The sequence below is a fragment of the Gymnodraco acuticeps genome, unplaced genomic scaffold (genome assembly GCF_902827175.1).
Source record: "Gymnodraco acuticeps unplaced genomic scaffold, fGymAcu1.1, whole genome shotgun sequence".
Lineage (NCBI taxonomy): Eukaryota > Metazoa > Chordata > Actinopteri > Perciformes > Bathydraconidae > Gymnodraco > Gymnodraco acuticeps.
In genome coordinates, this window is record NW_022990586.1 from 1 (window position 1) to 20,000 (window position 20,000).

Below are 20,000 nucleotides of genomic sequence, written 5' to 3' on the forward strand. Positions count from 1 at the left end.
CCTGTTCTCCCTCGTGCACCCTGTTCTCCCTCGTGCACACCCTGTTCTCCCTCGTGCACCCTTGTTCTCCTCACCTCGTGCACCCTGTTCTCCCTCGTGCACCCTGTTCTCCCTCGTGCACCCTGTTCTCCCTCGTGCACCCTGTTCTCCCTCGTGCACCTTGTTCTCCCTCGTGCACCCTGTTCTCCCTCGTGCACCCTGTTCTCCCTCGTGCACCCTGTTCTCCCTCGTGCACCCTGTTCTCCCTCGTGCACCCTGTTCTCCCTCGTGCACCCTGTTCTCCCTCGTGCACCCTGTTCTCCCTCGTGCACCCTGTTCTCCCTCATGTGAGGGAAATGACAACATCTCTGTGTTTCACTATGCGTTAAAGACCCTCTTCAGTAATGTTAGCATGTGCAGGAGACACAGGAAACCTTTTGGGGATTGATTGAGGGAATTTATTTCCGCTTGAAATTGAACTGTTTCCGACTTTTGTCCCGATCCGCTGCAGAGTCAACATGTCCGCTAAACACGAAGACACAACATGTGATTGTTTACTTCGCTGACTGTTGTTCTTTTGTCTTTGTCTACATGCAGGCAGAAATACAAGAGCGCCTCGCAGAGGTAAGACACACACACACACACACACACACACACACACACACACACACACACACACACACACACACACACACACACACACACACACACACACACACACCATGTATACATCACTTCAGGGGACATTACATTGACTTACATGCATTTCCTGGAGACTTATCCTAACCTTAACCATAACCAACACATGCCTAACCCTAACCCTAACCCTAACCCTAAACCTAACCAAGTCTTCACCCTGAAATTAATGATTCCCCTCATGGGGACCTGCAATTTGTCCCCATAAGGGAAGCCAGTCCCCACACATGACTATGTAAACATATTTAGGTCCCCACAAGGATAGTAATGCTAGACCACACACACACACACACACACACACACACACACACACACACACACACACACACACACACACACACACACACACACACACACACACACAAGCCTGTCAATGTCAAATGAATCTACATCTCTCTTCCATTAATCGTCTGACGACCCCTCAGGGGACCCGACCCCTATGTTGGGAACCATTCATACTAAACTGTGTTATAAAAGCACTTTTATACTAATAAAGGACTGGCTTACCTAAAGCCAGTTGAGTAGCACTTGAAATGTTTGGCTCTATGAAACCTGATGTACTTTATGATTCTGTTTTCTTCAAGGTTGTGTCTTCCTGGTCGAATGCACTTATTGAAAGTCGCTTTGGATAAAAGCGTCAGCTAAATGCAATGTGATCTAATGTAATTTCAAACTCCACCAGAAACATGCTGCTCCAGCATGAATGCAGAACGAGTACTTTTACTTTGAAAACATTGAGTACATTTGACCGCTTACTTTACCTCAGTAAGATTACAAATGCAAGGATTTTATTTTGTAGAAAAGTATCGTTTCATTGTTATATTAGTGCTTTTATTTTGGTAAATGATCTGTACACTTCCTCCTGTGTCTGCTCCTCTGAGTCTGGATCACATGTCTTTATTGAGAGTTGAAGTAAGAGCACATTGAGCATCAAGGCAACACACTGTACTTTACATAAAGAGACAAAGACACAGCAGGACATTCTAACACGATCAAACATTAGAGCCAGAGAATAGGCTAAGAAGCTTTAATGGACAATAAGGTACAGTCTGTAGTTTGGACTTTACTTTGTCATTACAGGCTATTATGTTTCTGTAACTCCACGTATCCTCTGTATACATATTTAGGGAATGCTAAAGTCTTATGTTAGATTTGAGATGTACTGGGAAATGCTTTGTTTCATCAGCATGTAAACAAGGCATGGATATTCAAAATATAATAAGAGTGACAATAACAGTTCATTTCAAACCTTTATTTCTTTTTCAAGGGAGACCTGCTCAAGTAGTTCCACATGAAACATAAAAACTAGGGCCGGGACTCGATTAAAAAAATTAATCTAATTAATTAGAGGCTTTGTAATTAATTAATCGAAATTAATCGCATTTTTAATCAAATATAAACATTTGACCTGAGAACAGTGAGAAGCAATTTTTTTCACATGGATTTTAGTATACCATTAGGCGCATTCACACCGCAGTACTTTTCCCACAAAGGTTCATGAGAACTCTTTGAACCTGGGGGAGGATTAGGCAAATGAAGCCGCTGACGTCACTTCTTCTTCTTCTGCTTTGGGTTTACTGGCAGGCCGCAAACCACTTCACGGCGTATACTGCCGCCCAAAGTCCCCGGCCGGAAGTCCCCGGAGTTAGGGACTGGCTTCAGTAGAAGCTGCTGGGAGTCCCAGCAGCCTTCCGAGTAAATCGCCAGAACGCCGACACCTCCTCATCTCCACCGCTCCCATGTTTTATTTTGTGTTGCCATAAGTTAGTCTCTCTGCGTTTCTGCGCTGGGCTAATGCTAATAATGCTAATGCGAGGATAATAAAATGGCGGCTTCACAAAACTTTTTGGGAGTTTTACGGGGCGTGGTTTGCAATCCGCCCAGCCAATCAGACATATAGCTCTTTTCTCACAAGAGAGCCGTACGAAAGTCCCTGCTCTCTAGCAGCTCTCTGCTCTCTAGCAGGGACTTTCGTGGGGGTAAAAAGGTTCTCATGAACTAATTTTAGTACCCGGCTCTTTTTGGTGTGAACGCGATAAAAGAGGCTAACGTCCACGCTAGCTTCCACGCTAGCTGCTATATGTTTTGCATTGAGGTGATACTTGAGGCTTGATGTGCTGCGGTGATATGCGAATTCCTTTTTGCATAATTTGCACACAACCGTGCTCTTATCGACGCTTCCATCCGTCCGTTTTTTAAAACAACATTTCCCACTGTTGTTCACTGTGGTTTGTTGTTGTCTGAAGTCATGAACGTTAGTTGGTGCTCCAGTATAATCGGTACGCCTGAAACTCATCCAGTGAGAAACGTTCCGCAGTGCAAAAATAAGTGCGATTAAAATGCGTTAATTTTTTTAACGCGTTAATTTTTGTGTAATTAATTAATCTTAATTAACGCGTTAAAGTCCCGGCCCTAATAAAAACATAAATAGAACAACAAAAGGACATCATACAGCATCATTTACATAATTATCCACATAAACAGGTACCAACAGCTTCCGATTGAGTCGCATCCAACCGAGCTTTCAAAACATTTAGTGGCACCAGATTGTTCAGTTTCCATTTAATTTGCAGGCTATTCCAGACAGAGGAGCTGCGCATCTAAAAGCTGTCGTCCCTAAGACAGTCCTAGCAGTTGGCTCATTTAATAAAACCACAGCATGCGATCTCAGGCAGTAGCCACTTACACTTCACCCTGAGATCAGGGAGCAGATATAAGATGGAAGTTTCCCTAACATGGCTTTGTATATAAACGTGTACCAGTGACTGAGCCTCCGTACAGTTAAAGCAAACCAGCCCTTGCATACAGGGTACAGTGATGGGTTAATGCTTTACAGTTAGTAACACATCTCAGTGCGCTGTGATACGCAGCATCTAACTTGACCAGGCAATGGGCAGGTGCATTCATATACATCAGATCACCAGAGTCCAGCACAGGTCAAAGGTCACAGAGCCTTTTCCTGGCCTCAAGCGAGAAACAGGACTTGTTCCTGAAGAAGAAACCTAGCCTAACCCTCAGCTTTTTAAGCAGGTTATTGACATGAAGTTTAAAAGTGAGACAATCATCAAGCCAGATACCCAGGTATTTGTAACAGGTAACCACTTCAAGTTTTATTCCTTGCGTAGTTACAATATCTAAAACAGGCTCTGGTGTCTTTTTAGCTTTAGAAAAGAGCATTACTAGTTAATATATATCAATAGTAGAAAGATATTTATTTGTAAAGGATCAATACATTGTTACTCATAACACAATAAAATATGAGTAACAAACTAACCCTAATAAAACATATATAAAAATAGGAGGCTTTAAAAATTCAAAAGTCAATGTATGTGTATTTTGGAACTTATAGCATGTTCACTTTCTGCACACTTAAATATACTCCTGGTTAATTGATAACTGCATTTCATTGGCTCGTACCTGCACTCTGCACAATGACAAACTCCCCTAATCTACTTCCAATACAAATGCTAAAAATAAAAAGAATAATACCTATTTTATTTAAATAGAAACACCTGAATATCTGCCGTCTTCAAGTTTTATTTTTCCCCCGGTCCGACTCCCCCAGCTGTTACCATGGCAACAGATTTCATCCCGTTTACAGGAAGGTGGTTCGTTGCCGCGACGACGGCACAATGCACCGGAGTACTGTCTTTATACTTTTTTCCTCGACTTGACACACTCAAGACTCCTCAAATCCCCCCCCGTCATAAAACACACACTCAGGGAGATATACTGTATACACATCATCAGTCTGAATCAGAATCTCAATCTCAGTCTTTATTTATTTATATTGCACATTTAAAACAACCTCAGTTGATCAAAGTGCTGTACCGGGAACTAATATAAAATAACACAATAGGAGTACTATAAAATTCTAGACAAATGTTACGGAAATGTGAACAACGCATATGTGAGTAGAGCCAAACCCTCGCTTTCGAACTCGGACCATAACACTGTTCATCTAATACCTACCTACAGAACGGCTCTCACGCGTAAACCACAGACCAGGACTGTAAAGGTTTGGACTAGTGACAGCAGAGAGTCTCTTAAAGGATGTTCTCTCTACTGAGTGGAGGATCTTTCATGAGATGGACGTGGATAATGCTACTGAGACGGTAACTGACTATATACAATTCTGTGTTGACAATGTGATTCCTCACAAAGAAATAACTGTGTACCCCAACAACAAACCATACATAACTAAAGAGGTTAAGGACTGCATCAATCGTACAAATATAGCTTTTAAAAACCGGGATAAAACGCAACTGAAATGTGTGCAGAAGCATGCAACCACATGCTCAGAGAAGCTAGAAGGAGACATAAGGACATTATTGAACGGAACTTTTCTACAATGAACTGCAAGGAACTTTGGGACACTATGAAGGCAATCACAAATATGACTCCAGCTAAAACAACTCTCTGGACCTCTGATGACCTGCAAAAAGCAAATTAACTGAATGACTTTTACATGAGATTTGAAACCCAGGACTTCTCCTCTGAATGTACAGACATCTTAGAGACCATCTGCTACTGACCAGGACGAAAGGGTGCTGATTGACCCTTTAAAGGTCACACCTGTACTAAGAAGGCCACAGGGCCAGATGGCATCTCTGCATTCCTTCTCAAGACATTTGCAGAAGACCTGACATCAGCATGGAGTCCCATATTTAAAAAATCTGTTGATCTTCACACCATCCCCACCCTCTGGACAAAATCAATAATAAAACCTGTCCCCAAAAAACCTTGTCCAAAGGTAAACAATGATTGTCTGTTGCATTGACATCCATTGGCATGAAATGTTTTGAGAGGATCATGGTGCCGCTGCTAAAGAAAGAGGTTGATGTACATTTAGACCCTTTTCAGTTTGCCTACAAGCAAGGGCGTGGCACAGACGATGCTCTAAATAGCATCACACACCTGGGGCCTCATTTATAAAGGGATATACGCTCAACACGCCAGTTTCTACGCAATGTTTGCGATTTATAAAATACTAACTTGGCGGGAAAACGTGCGGTCCTCCACGCAAACTCTAACCCATGCGTACGCACTAAGCACAACAACGGGAGAGACGAGAAACTGCGACACCGTTGGCAGAAGGAAGAATGGAGAGAAATATGTGGAAATAATACCATGAATAAAATGTTACCTCTCATTCATCAGATATGAAGAATTCATTTTCAAACATTGATTAAAGCCAATCTTAAAATGATGAAACAAACGCCTTTTTGAGACTCTTCAGTGCACACACACACACACACACACACACACACACACACACACACACACACACACACACACACACACACACACACACACACACACACACACACACACACACACACACACACACACACACACACATCACCTGGAGAAATACATAAATACGGATATGTTATTTAAAACCACCTGGAATATGTTGTGTTAATGTTATGAAATGTTTTCTCATAAATGATGCGGTAAGCAGGAGGACAGAATTACGTCGTGTTGCATTTCTATAGGTTGTAGATACGAGCATGGTTTTATATACTATCATGTTTAATCGTGTTTTATGCCGTTTGCTAAGACTTGATAAGTCGCTCGTAAAACACAGGAGGTCTGGAAACTAAGAACACCATATATTTGGTAGATTTGGCAGCTGGTATAACACAACACATTCGTTTTATTTCCTTTAACAGGTGGATATAGAGTTGCTGAAGGGGCTGCAGTGGAGACGCTGCAGCACAGCTGATAACTGGAACACAAACCACCAAATACAAAAATAAACATTAATTGACTCCACTCCGCAGGGATCCCCCGATACCTTCTTACAGTTCCTCATCAAGGGGGGGGGTCTCCTGTCCCCGGTACAAACACACTGCCTGAGGAAGGCTATTTGTGTATTTATTTTGTCATTAACTTTTTTCGGACCACTTATTTATTTATTTTGGTGACGATCCGACCTCCATGCTGCTACTCTGGTTCAAACTGCATCCACCAAACAATATGATTTATCTCCACCTCCCCAAAATAACCAGAACCTGACACGGTGTGAGACGTCTGTTTTAGCTGTTCTGTCGTCATTTCCTGCTATCTTCTTCATAAAGTCAGTCAAAATGAATAAATGGGCGTTTCTTTGACTATTTATAGGCAAATATGGGCGTTACGTGAAGCCCGCAAAAGCTGCGCCGCATTTCGAGTAGATTGTGATTTATAAAGGGAAACCGGCGTAGGAAGTGCCGTACGCACTTTCCTCGCCGGTACGCAATGTTTGGTGAATCGGAAGATGTCGGAACATTTCTGTCCCTATTTTTTTGCTTTGTACTACGTAAGCAACCTTCCCACGTGAATCCTACGCACGGCGTTATAAATGAGGCCCCTGGTCACTAAACACCTGGAAGACCCTAAGGCATATGTACGCTTACTGTCTGTGGATTTCAGCTTTTAACACACTGCAGCCTCACATCTTGCTTCAAAAACTGATAAAGATCAGTATAAATCCTTTTATCTTGAAATGGTATTTTTCGCTTTTAACCAATCGCACTCAGCATGTCAGGGTCAACAATGCCCTCTCAGAGCCCCGGACCATCAGTACAGGAGCCCCCCAGGGTTGTGTGAGCTCCCCGGTCCTCTTCACACTGTACACAGACGACTGTACGAGAATCCACCCGGAGAATTATATCAACAAATTCTCAGATGATACAGCCATCCTTGGCTTAATGCACAAAGGCAGCAGTTCATCAGGTTATCATTCTGAAATAGAGAGATTTGTGCAGTGGTGTGATTTTAACCATCTAGTGCTGAATGTGAAGAAGACTGAGGAGATGGTGTGGGACCCAAAGGCAGTGGGTGACCTTAGGCCGGTGGTTATCCACAATGAACCCATAACTCAGCTCCTATAAGTACCTTGGTGTCCATATTCTAGATCAGTGGTTCCCAAACTTTTTGTGCCCAAGGCACACCAAAGGACAAGTAAAAATCTCAAGGCACTCCTATTGTGAAAAATAGCCCTTATAACACGTGTTATCACTCATATCATGTAAAATATCTGTAAATGTGCATAATTATTTACTAATGCCAAATAAAATGTGACAAAGACAACTATATTACGAAATATTTCAGAAATTAATTTGAAACTTTATCAAATTAGGCTTCATCAAAGCAGCAACACACTCATTTAAACCAGACAGGTCACAAAATAAAAAATGAGGCAAAGGAAACTCAGCAGAAATTCAGCACAGAGAACTGTCAAGGCAAGGAAGCTGCATTGTCCATGGGCCTGAACTACACATTATAAATTATAAATGTATTACTTTAAAAAAAGTAATATATTACACTACTTAGTTACTATCTACATAAAGTAACTCGTTACTTTACTCGTTACTTTACTCGCCGAGCACGTACAAACTGCGCATGCGTGAGTGGCAATAACTTTCCTTACCAGCAGGCGGCGGTAGTGTGTATTTGTCATTCAAAACAGGCAACAACCGGAAGACAGAGAAGAAGAACAGACTGCGTGATATAAACAAACAACAAATAGCGTGTGCGGTAGCGTCACCTTAGCATGTGTTCTTTGCAGGTGTTGTTGAGGTTTGACCACGTGGTGTTTCCAGCAGTGGATAACAGCTTCTGGCCTGGACACAGTTTGCACCTCACCGTCACATTCCTCTTTATTCTTCGGACGAACTCAAAATAATGGGCATACCTCCACCCCTCGAGAGTTATCGCTGACTCAGCCATGTTTATGCAGCACTGCACGTGGAGATGTGGACGCACAAGTCGCGCAGATTACGTACATATAAACCTACAAAGTACTGATATAGTAAATTAAAAAATAATTATTTTTGTGTAGTTGTATATTGCAATAATAACGTATGGTTGTCACAAAATCCCACGGCACACCCGGACTTCCCTCACGGCACACCGTTTGGGAAGCACTGCTCTAGATAATACACTCAGCTGGAAGGCGCATGTTCAAGGTCTGTGCTCTAGACTTCAACAGCGGTTGTACTTTCTGCGTCGACTCCGGGCTTTCGGAGTCGACCAGAAGTTCATGTTACTGTTCTATCATGCAGTGTTGGAGAGCACCATGATGGTGCTCTCCAACACTGCATGATGTCAAGTATGGTAACTTGACAGTGCAGTCAAAGTCACAGATTGCTCGCCTGGTACAGACTGCTATGAAAATGATGGGGGTTAAAAAACACCCATCTCTCCAAAACATATACGAGCAGTCCGTTATCAGACAGGCAAAACAAATGGTGTCTGATCCCACCCACGTACTCCACCCAGAACTCCAGCTCCTACCTTCTGGTAGAAGATTCAGGGTTCCCAAGAGCAGGCTGAACCGCTATAAGCTCTCATTCCTACCTATGTCCATTAAGCTTCTTAACATTCACATGAAATGAAATGTAGTCAAATGTAATGAAATGTACTTTTTAAATGTTGGCCATGAGGGTTAGTGCAATAGGTCTCCATTGTCAGTATGTGCGTCTGTGTTGTGTTTGTTCAAACGGTGTATGACTGATGATGTGTGTCTCTCTTAATGTCCAATATGTATGCGGAACTGCAGGACTGAGTTCAGTAATGTGTGTGTGTCAGTAATGTGTGTGTCAGTAATGTGTGTGTGTCAGTAATGTGTGTGTCAGTAATGTGTGTGTGTCAGTAATGTGTGTGTCAGTAATGTGTGTGTCAGTAATGTGTGTGTGTCAGTAATGTGTGTGTCAGTAATGTGTGTGTGTCAGTAATGTGTGTGTCAGTAATGTGTGTGTCAGTAATGTGTGTGTGTCAGTAATGTGTGTAATGTGTGTGTGTCAGTAATGTGTGTGTGTCAGTAATGTGTGTGTCAGTAATGTGTGTGTCAGTAATGTGTGTGTCAGTAATGTGTGTGTGTCAGTAATGTGTGTGTCAGTAATGTGTGTGTCAGTAATGTGTGTGTGTCAGTAATGTGTGTGTCAGTAATGTGTGTGTCAGTAATGTGTGTGTGTCAGTAATGTGTGTGTGTCAGTAATGTGTGTAAAACAACATGTTTATCTTCTGGAGGAGACGCTGTGAGGGCGTTTGATTGACAGGAGGCGGGACATCAGGAAACAGATGGATGTGTTTGTGAACAGCAGCTGAGTGGGTTCCTGTCAGCAGGTGCAGACAGTGTTCCTGCTCTCTGGTGATGCGTTCACTGACACGTGTTAAAGAGAGAATGTGTGCATCTCTATGGAGGACTGAACCGTTTCAAACGAGCTACAGAGAAATCCAGAGCTAAAGTCACTTGGAAAAAGTCAATTGATTTTACAAAAAAAATCACTATATTACAAACAAATATATTATAACATGTCAACAGAGACATTACCCCACTTAAAACGTATATTGAAATTGTCCCTTTTTTAAACCAATTTACTGACTGGTCTAAAAAAAGGTTTTTGAAGTGGAGAGCTCTGCAGATTCAAAGATGTGTTATACAGAGGGATGTGCACGGCTCACAGTATTCAAAAGAACAAGATATTGCTCACACGATGTGCATTAATGCAATGCATGCTAATGAGATGGTTGAGAGTTAGATGTTGCTTTAGGCCCCGGCCACACGAGGACGAAAACGGCTAAACGCATAGGATTAACGCAAACGCAATCGCAAAAAAGCTTCCGTCCACACGCAATATTCACCGGATAGGGTCTGTCCACCAGAGATGGGGTCGTTACTAAAAAAAAGTAATATATTACATATTACATATTACTTTAAAAAAAAGTAATATATTACACTACTTCGTTACTCTCTACATAAAGTAACTAGTTACTTTACTCGTTACTTTACTCGCAGGGCCGGCCCGCCCCTCCCTACAGGCAGATCACACAGACTGCGGCGCACCTACAGTGTAAACGCGCCACAGTTTTGCCTCTACGAGACTCCACTTGCACCCCCAATTACTATTGCATTAAGGAAGACATAACACAAGTCTTTCTTTTGATATGCTCTAAAATAGGCTACCAGCCACACAACAAGCTAACAGTCTGTGAAATGTCAAGACACTAATGAATGAAACCAGTTCAAGACGCATTATCCTAATTACTTATTTAGTATTCCATAACTTAGTAACAGAGATGGTCAAACTAAAGTGGTAGAGACACGGCAGAATTCCTACAATGAAGCGGGACATTGAACTGTTCACCCGTGAGAGGGCGATCAACAAAAGAGAGCGAGTGCCCCGTTGAGGGAGTTTACAGATGAAAAGACTCAGCCATGTTTATGCAGCACTGCTGCACGTGGAGATGTGGTCTCGCAAGTCGCGCAGATTACATAGGCCTACATGTATATAAACCTGCGGCGGAAACCCCTCTTGTCTGTCAGTGAGTGTGATTATTTTATAAAAGTAACGAAGTAACGCGTGTCGGGGCAATGTTAGTAACTGTAGTGTAATTACTAAATTATAAAAGTAACGCGTTACACTACTCCGTTACCGACAGGAGTAATATTATTACAGTAACGCGTTACACCCAACTCTGCTGTCCACACGAGACCGCTCCGTTTAGCTCCAACCGCTGGAGAAGCTGCGGTACATATGCCGAGCCTGTACGTGGCGCTGTAACTTCCTCCACAAAAGCAGAAGAAGCATGGTTGTCATGGTTGCCCTTCTGTGTATTCTCCGCGGTGGGGGCCGAGGGAACCGGGCAGAGTTTCTCGCCAGTCAACGTGAATTAAAGTTTAAATCTTCCGACAAAATTATAAAAGTGCCGGTCAAAGGTCTTCTTTGTTATTGAGCTTTAAAACAAATGAATAACGACTCTATATAATATAATAATAAAATACACGGAGCCTCTCTTTTTCCTCCCTCTCTTCGGACAGCGTCAGTGTCTGTTTCATGCAGCAGCTGATCCAGTAATGAGTGACCCGGCCGACAGTACAAATAAACATATTTATAACTAGGTAGTTTGAGAGGTGTCTCCGTCCTGTCAGATTAGACTTCACTCGCGTTTATGTCCATATCGAGAGAAAGATAAATAATCTGAATTCAGTGTGCAGTTTACAGTTTAAAAGCCCTCAAAACGCACCTTTTTACCAAGGCTTTCGCCACTGTATAGTTAGTTTAATAGGTTTATTTTTCCGCTACTTCCCCCCCCCACCCCCTTAACCTGTCTGCCTTTTTTCCCCTACTCCCCCCCCCCTACCCGACTTGTAAAGCGACCTTGGGTTTCCTGAAAGGCGCTATAAAAATATTATTTATTATTATTTATTATTATTACTTTGACGCGGGGGTGAGCAGCAGAGGTGGGGAGAGGCGGGGCTATTGCGCAATCATTATCAGAAAATGATCGTATAGGGCGTACACACGGAGCCGTTGGACCCCCCAGAGCGTTGCGTATGCCGTTCTATCCACCTTGGGACCCGTCATCGTTTCCGCAGTCGTTTAGTGCCGTATGCGGTCGTCCTCGTGTGGCCGAACGGTCTATATGACACTAAACAGTAACGCAAACGACCGTTTTCGTCCTCGTGTGGCCGGGGCCTTAGATTTAGTTCAACACAGACATCAGCAGCAGGTTACAGATGTTATGGCTCGCTGCTTAAAGTTCACAGGATGATTCTTTGTCTCTGACCTTTAACGTCGTGTCCACTCAGATCTCAGCGAACAAATATCAAACAACAAGGAAGCTTTTGAGTTTCCAGAAACATTTTGCAGGTATCATTTCTTTTTGAAAGTTTCTCCCTGCAGCTCTCTGTCGGCTCAGACCGTGTTTTCCAGTTCCCGGCTACTTTTCATCCGAGTGTGCAGGTATAAATAGTTTTGGGTGGGCGAGTTCAGGGCGGATTTTCTGTCTGAAATCTGAGTGCCGACACTCGGTGTGACAGAGAGAACAGCTGGGAAGGAAATGACTTCCTGTGGACCCACTTTGGGACGAGGATTCTGCAGCGTGATGAGACTGAGAACAGCGTGAAGTGAATAGCTCTCATTAAAACAGCTACAATTGCTATCCTCCTGCAGACAATGCTCACAAACTCATCACTGTTTGTGAGGACAGGCGGACAATGAATGGAAATAAACAATAAGGAGACGTGGTGCCAGTTAATGGAGAACCGCAGGGCACAAAACACATCCAAATGTTTATCAGCTGCTGAGTGAGAGCAGAGCGCCTCAGAGCAACGATGTGTGAACGTGAGACAGCAGACAAAATGTCAAAAAACACATTTCATTTTCTTGTTTACAACCAAACTAGATGTGTTTTTAACTGGCACATAGAAATCTGCTAGGTGCATGGGGTCATACAGTACCTTTGTTATTTAAACATTCACTTTACGATACGTATCCACTTTGAGAAGAGGTATCTGCAGCGTGATTGATTGATTGATTGATTGAAAAGTGTATTAACAGCTTGTATATTGGGTACAGTACAGTACAGCTCAAAACATACAATTGTTAAGGGGATGCAGACCAGAGAAAGACTTTCGTCTTGTTTACATCAGGGTCCCCCATTTCCAATTCATCATGTCATTTAAGACATATAAGACATACAGATGGCTTATTTACAATTTACATACAGGTGGTTTTTTACATACAGATTGCTTATTTACAATTTTCATTTTAGATTTCGTTCTAATACATCCTAACCGGACATTTAAGACATACCAAGTCTACAGATATACAGTTAGTAACAGAGTCTAAAATGCGAGTATATACATAGATGGGGGGGGGAAGCTGTCCATTGAACGACAGGTTGAGATTTGTACCATTACCGGGGCCAGTTTTGCAATGCTCTCCCCCGAAGGTGCTCTTTAAGAGAGGTTTTGAAGGTAAGTATAGTTTTACTTTCCTTTACAGTTGTGGGGAGAGCGTTCCACCTTGATGTGGCATAATTGCGAAACGTGTATTCCCCCTTTTTTGTACCAAATCTGGGTTTCACATGATTTGTGGAGCTCCCTCTGGTGTTATGATCATGGTATTCCTTGACCTTTGGGAAGAATTTTGACATGTACATGGGTACCATAGAGGTGTAGTGGATCTTGTAGACCAGGCCCATTGCAAGTAGCTGTACTCTGTCGTCTACTCTAAGCCATCCTAGGTTGTCAAAGTGGGCAGAGGTGAGGTGGGTTCTAGATGAAAGGTCAAGCAGTAGTCTGACCAGTTTATTTTGCAATGTTTGAAGTTTTATTTTTAGCGCCTTGGAGGTGCTATGGTACCATGACGTGCAAGCATAGTCATAGTACCCTTGAATGAGTGCTCCTGCCAGAGTCTTCAGGGTGTTTTTGTTTACCAGAGGAGATCCGGTATAGGAATCTAGTTCTTTGATTGACTTTTTTTATTACATTGGATGCCATTTTGTCACAGGAGAGGTTTGCCTCAAGAATAGATCCTAGGTATGTAATTTCCTTCTTACTTGTGACAATAATGTCGCCCACTGCAACTGAGAAGTCGTCGGATTTGCTGAGATTATGTTTCGAACCGAAGAGAATGGACTCTGTTTTACCCAGGTGTAATGATAATTTATGATGAGACTGAGAACACCATGAAGTAGAAGAAGAATAGCTCTCATTAAAACAGATATAACTGCTATTCTCCTGCAGACAATGCATCCAATCTCATCCTGTTTCTGAGGTTAGCTGAACAATGAATGGTAATTGACAATAACAACATATCCTGACAGTGATTGCAGCCGAGCGAGAGCTGCTGCACCTCGATGTGAGACAGGAGAGATTACAAAATCAATGTTATATTTTCTGGTTTGCAACGAAATTAAATAGATTTTTTAATGGCACACAGATAGTGTGACAGCTATCTGTTGTCATTTGAAGTCATCCTCAGCTTTTTAAAGATAGTTTTCCAACTTAAGCACTGGTATATGTTCAATCAATGTTTTGCTTGTTGTCATATCAGTTAGTTTTGTAACATCTTATATTCAATAGTTTACTTCACAAAAATGCCCCACAGTATTTTAAATACATGAATCACTGTGCACATATGACTCTAGATCAAACTCGAGGCCCGGGGGCCAAATCAGGCCCTTGGTGGATTTAATTTCGCCCCGCAGGATAATTTCTAATTACCATTAGATCTGGCCCTCCGGTATATTGCAGCACACCTTCACTCCATCCTGAGGGTCTCCTCCGCTCAGAGCCTGAGCCCAAACATTGATGACCTTGCTCCCAAGATGAGATGCCAAGTATCTGAGCTAGCATCACAGAGCAGCACACTGAGTTCAATGGATGCTTCCTTCTGCACTTTCTCTCAGGACAACAGGGCATGTTTGGTTTCTCTTTGAGGGGAATAGTTTTGTTGAAGCTGTTGTTGGCCTGTGGGAAAATGTACTCATAAGAAATGACTCTAAGCTGCAGATAGAGCCATAAGAAATGAATGCAGCTGATTATTTAATGTTGTTTTTATAGGCAATCATTTAAGCTTTGTTAGTTCCAGGTTTAATATGTGCAATAAATGGTAAATGGACTGTACTTATATATAGCGCTTTATCCAGTCTTTAAGACCCCTCAAAGCGCTTTACATACTACATGTCATTCACACCCATTCATACAGAGCAGTACCACTTGCTCTAGGACCTAACATTCACACACATTCACACACCGTTGGCCATGCCATCGGGAGCAACTCAGGGTTAAGTATCTTGCCCAAGGATACATCGACATGTTGGCTGCACGGGCTGGGATCGAACCCACAACCTTCTGGTTGAAAGACGACCGCACTCCCTCGCAGCCACAGTCGCCCTTTAAATAAGTTCATTTCAATAAGATCTGCAATAAACATTGAACCAGTCCGGCCCTCCACTAGTACCCATTTTTAATGTTGGCCCACTGTGTGTTTGAGTTCGACCCCCCTGTTGTAGATGAACTACCAGGAAGCTACTGCAAATATCAGTCCAATTAAACAAGTTGGTTTTTTTGCAACCAAAATAGATGTTGTGTTTAATTGCAAGCTGACAAAGACAGTATACAGATGGGCTGCTGTGAAGAGAGTCCTTTGGGTGCACTATTTTGTTGGTTGAAGTTGCTTATTCTGAGTACCTGGAATTGAATCAGCATCTGTATTGGAAGTACACATCGCACATCTGCTCATTTATCCAAAAACAGGATTAGACATGACCTTTAGTTGATGTCCAGGATATCTTTTGGTAGAGAACTTTTAATTCCCTACTCTCTATCCGAGGAGCACATTAGTTTAATATACACTCAGTTGCGGATAATCAAGTCCATCTTGTTACAAGTCGTGCAATAAATCCTTTGTTCACAGACGTTTATAATATTGTCTTTGTAAAACTGTTATAGAGCGGTTCTGTGGAGATATCAATATGTTGTCATTTCGCTGCCTGTTCCCACCCGGTGTCTTTACAATGGACCCCTGAACATCTTGGACAAAAAGCAATTAAGGAGCCATTCGGCTTCGTTTGAAGTAAACACAAGATTTCCTTTTTTGGGATATTGATTTCCAATATGTTGAACATTTACTCCTCAATCCTTCTGCAAATACAGCCAGAGATTACAGAGCCGCATGCAAAGGGAACGTTTGATTCTACAAAAACATCTTCTGCTTTTTCTTTGAAAGACCAGAGACTTGTACCCTGACCTCTGGAAAGGAAAAGTCTTTTAAGAGAGCTACCAAATACTGGCCTTCATTGACAAACCTGTACTCAAATCTAGCTTTTAAATGTGTGTTTTTAATGTATGCTTTTGTTATCTGGTTGTATACTACCTTCTTTTAGCACTTTTCTAAAACCCTTTCTTCTTTAACCCTAACCCTACTGCCAGGTATCTTTCTCAAGTGATCAATATAGTTTTACCTTTACCTATATACCTTTTATAATACAAGACAACTAACATTGTCAGATAAATGTAGAGGGGGAAAAATACAATATGTTACCTATGGTATGCAGTGGAGTAGAAATATGAAGTCAGTCTGTGGCTATAAGTATGGTTTTATTGTCTCGTGCTTTTTCATTCGTTTCTTTTTGTCCTATCGGTTTTGTCTAAATGTATTTATGCTGCTTTTTTATATATGTATTGATGTACAGCACTTTGGTCAACTCTGTTGTTTTTAAATGTGCTATATAAATAAAGTTGGATTGGATATAGTAGCAGCAAATGGAAATACTCAATTAAGTACAAATACCCCAGAATTGTACTCAGTTACTTTCCACCACTGATTACTTCTACTGCATTTTGTGATTTGTCTTCTAATGTGTGTGTGTGTGTGTGTGTGTGTGTGTGTGTGTGTGTGTGTGTGTGTGTGTGTGTGTGTGTGTGTGTGTGTGTGTGTGTCAGGCTGAAGGGGGTCCTGGAGCAGATGGACCGGGGGGTGGTGGACCTCCAGGAGCTCCGCAGGAACCTGGAGCTCGCAGCCGCCATGTTGGATTCTGTCTACACCGACGAGACCAAGTAGGACTGATTATTAATGAACGAATGGATGGATGAATGACTGACTGCTGTTTCCGTCCTCCAGGCGTCTGTTGGACACGGAGGACGAGCTCAGCGACTTCCAGGCGGAGTCTGTGCCCAGCGAGGTCCGTGATTGGCTGGCCTGTACCTTCACCAGGAAGATGGGCGTGGCCAAGCGTCGCCCCGAGGAGAAGCCGAGGTTCAGGAGCATCGTGCACGCAGTGCAGGCTGGGATATTCGTAGAAAGGTAAGAAAACAGGGAAAGCTGCAGCAAAGTAACTCTAAAAACCGAGTCATGGGTTTAGTAGATTCCACTTCAGAAATAAATAAATAGTTTTTTACCTCAACTTATTTTAGTTAGTTTACAGCTCATTTTATAAATCGGTCAAAAAATGTAACTTACAAATGTAATGATTTGGTTGGTTCAACTTAATTTAGTTTTTAAAGGTGAAAGCTAAGGATGTTAGCAGTACTGAACTAATGGTACTCGGATTAACTTAATAATCGATTCAATTGGAAATACTTAAAAAGTAATTGTTACCTCAATTTATTTAAGTAGAGCCGGTCTATTTTTTTTTTGTATATATACTACTAACTATTATTTTAACGCGATTAACGCATGTGTATTTTTTGTCCTCGGCCGCCCCGTAGTTTCAGAACGCATCGAGTTTAAAATACCATCTACAAGCTGATGCTGACAGCCCCGCTCCTGTCCGCCCGCTTGTGGCAGACCACACTTCCACGCTCACCGGCAGGCACCGACCGGCCATCGGGAGGCCCGGGAGGGTGTGTGTATGTGTGGCCCGAGCGAGCGAGAGAGAGACCTTACGTGCATTGTTGTTGTTAGCATCTGGTGCTAGCTAGCTGCGCTAACGGATATAAGGAGCTGCTTAAATGAAAACAGAGGAGCGACATTTCGCCGACAACTGCGCCGAGCACTTGACTTTATGCAGGAAGCCAGACAGTGGGACATTGTACGAGAAGTCAGCACACTCAGCACGGATAGTGCGCAACATGATTGCAGCGTCCAGGCAGCTCCCGTTCGAGCATATGCCTTGAGTTGCACATAGCTCCAACGATCCAACATCTCACACACACACACACACACACACACACACACACACACACACACACACACACACACATACACATACACACACACACACACACACACATACACACACACACACACACATACACACACACACACACACACACACACACATACACACACACACACACACACACACACACACACACACACACACACACAGAGGTTGTTGTGTTTAATATTCATGAGAATATTTGTCATTGTTCAAATGATAATAAACATTAGCATAAAGCATATTTGTCCTCTCATATGTTGATAAGAGTATTAAAAACTTGACAAATATTCCTCTAAGGTACATTTAGAACAGATCAAAAATGTGCGATTAATTTGCGATTAATCTCGATTAACTATTTGAATCGACTGACAGCCCTAAAATATACACGAACTCACACATTCATGCATTCACACACAACCTCACACATAAAGATCTCTGAGCCAAATGATAGCCTCCTAGTGCAAAGAAAAAAACACATCCGCCGAAAGATGTGGGAACTTTTGTTGATCGACCAAAACAACAGCTTAAAAAGTCAACAAAGAAATTCAATAGTTGCAAAAAAAAGGATTATTATGTATTTATTTCAACATGGGCCGTGCATACAAATACATTCATCCCAGAAAAGAGATGAGTTATGCCAGCGTTGAGCTAACAGCTCATCTGCAGTCCTTAGATTTAATAAGAGAAATGTACTTTTGCCACTTTATTTGTCATGCGAACTTTCCACTTACAACCCCTTATTTAGACATTGAGGAAACAAAGACGTATGCATAATGTTTGATATCTGGAGAAGCTTGTAGAGCAGAGCAGGATTTCTACATGAATCATTTGAAAGCCGTCTGAACCAAAGTAAACCCAGAGGAGAGTGTCTGAGCCGCCATCTGTGAGAGCAACACATCCAGCCTCCACAAGACTTCACACCTCTGCACACATATATATTATATGTTTGAAAATCTGGCCAAAAGAATATGTAAATGCCTGTTCCGTGCACTTTGAGTCTGGGTCTGTTGTATGCTTCATTCTGCAGCGAACAAGAACATTTGAGACATTATTTCCTTCGGACTCTGTGTCATTCGCTTGTTTGTGTTATTCATGTTTTAATGTAATGCACAAACTCAGCTCTATGAAGAAATGGAGAATACGTGGAGTTCGGTGTGGAAGAATAGACTCTGCACACACCTGTTTCTAATATGATCAGGTTATTAAATGAGTGGCAATCAGCCTGCACGATGTAGGTCTGCTACTCGTTTATGGTGCTGTCGTTGATTCATTGAGTTGAAGCAGGACAAAAGGCTGAAGACATTTGAAGAAGTAAAAAGAGCTAGAAACCTTTAAAGCCCAGACCATGGTCAACAGGCGGCTCGCGGCCCATTGGCGGCCTGCCCGCAAGGATATTTGGCCAGGAAAATTATTTTGAGAATAAAAATAAAATATTATTTTGAGATTTTTTTTTTTTTTGTACAATATCGGGCCGACAGTCGCACACAGCCTATAATGTCCGAATAGAGAATCTACCTACACCTGAAGAATGCTTATTGTACTTGTATCCATGTTGAGAGTGAATGACACACACAGGCACAATCTGGCAGCGGGTGCACTGACGCTGATCGTGGATCAATGAGTAGCAGGACAGCGCGTGGTGCTGAAATAGCCAACATGCGGTTTAAAAAAAATAACACCAGCTCACTAAATCATTCAAACGTAATGTTTACTTAGGATATCAAAACATTGACAACAAAATCGGAGAAGCCGCTTGATCATGGAGGGCGAGGGGTGGCGGTGCATATGCTGCCACCCCCAAATGATATTGTTAACTTATAAAGCATTAAATGTTGGTTTGGGACCCCAATATATGTCTGCCCTGTTACGAGCCCCCCAGA

The 20,000-nt window shown here is 42.3% G+C and overlaps 1 protein-coding gene across 1 annotated transcript in view; it reads left to right on the forward strand.

Annotated features, from left to right (window-relative positions):
• Positions 1 to 576: 576 nt before the first annotated feature.
• Positions 577 to 20,000, forward strand: part of LOC117554148 (calcium/calmodulin-dependent 3',5'-cyclic nucleotide phosphodiesterase 1C-like) — a gene marked incomplete at its 5' end in the record, with an annotated part of 25,102 nt that continues 5,678 nt past the window's right edge. Inside the window, 3 exon segments of the mRNA XM_034228406.1 lie at positions 577 to 603; positions 16,901 to 17,014; positions 17,079 to 17,261. Coding sequence (XP_034084297.1) covers positions 577 to 603; positions 16,901 to 17,014; positions 17,079 to 17,261 — 324 coding nt within the window.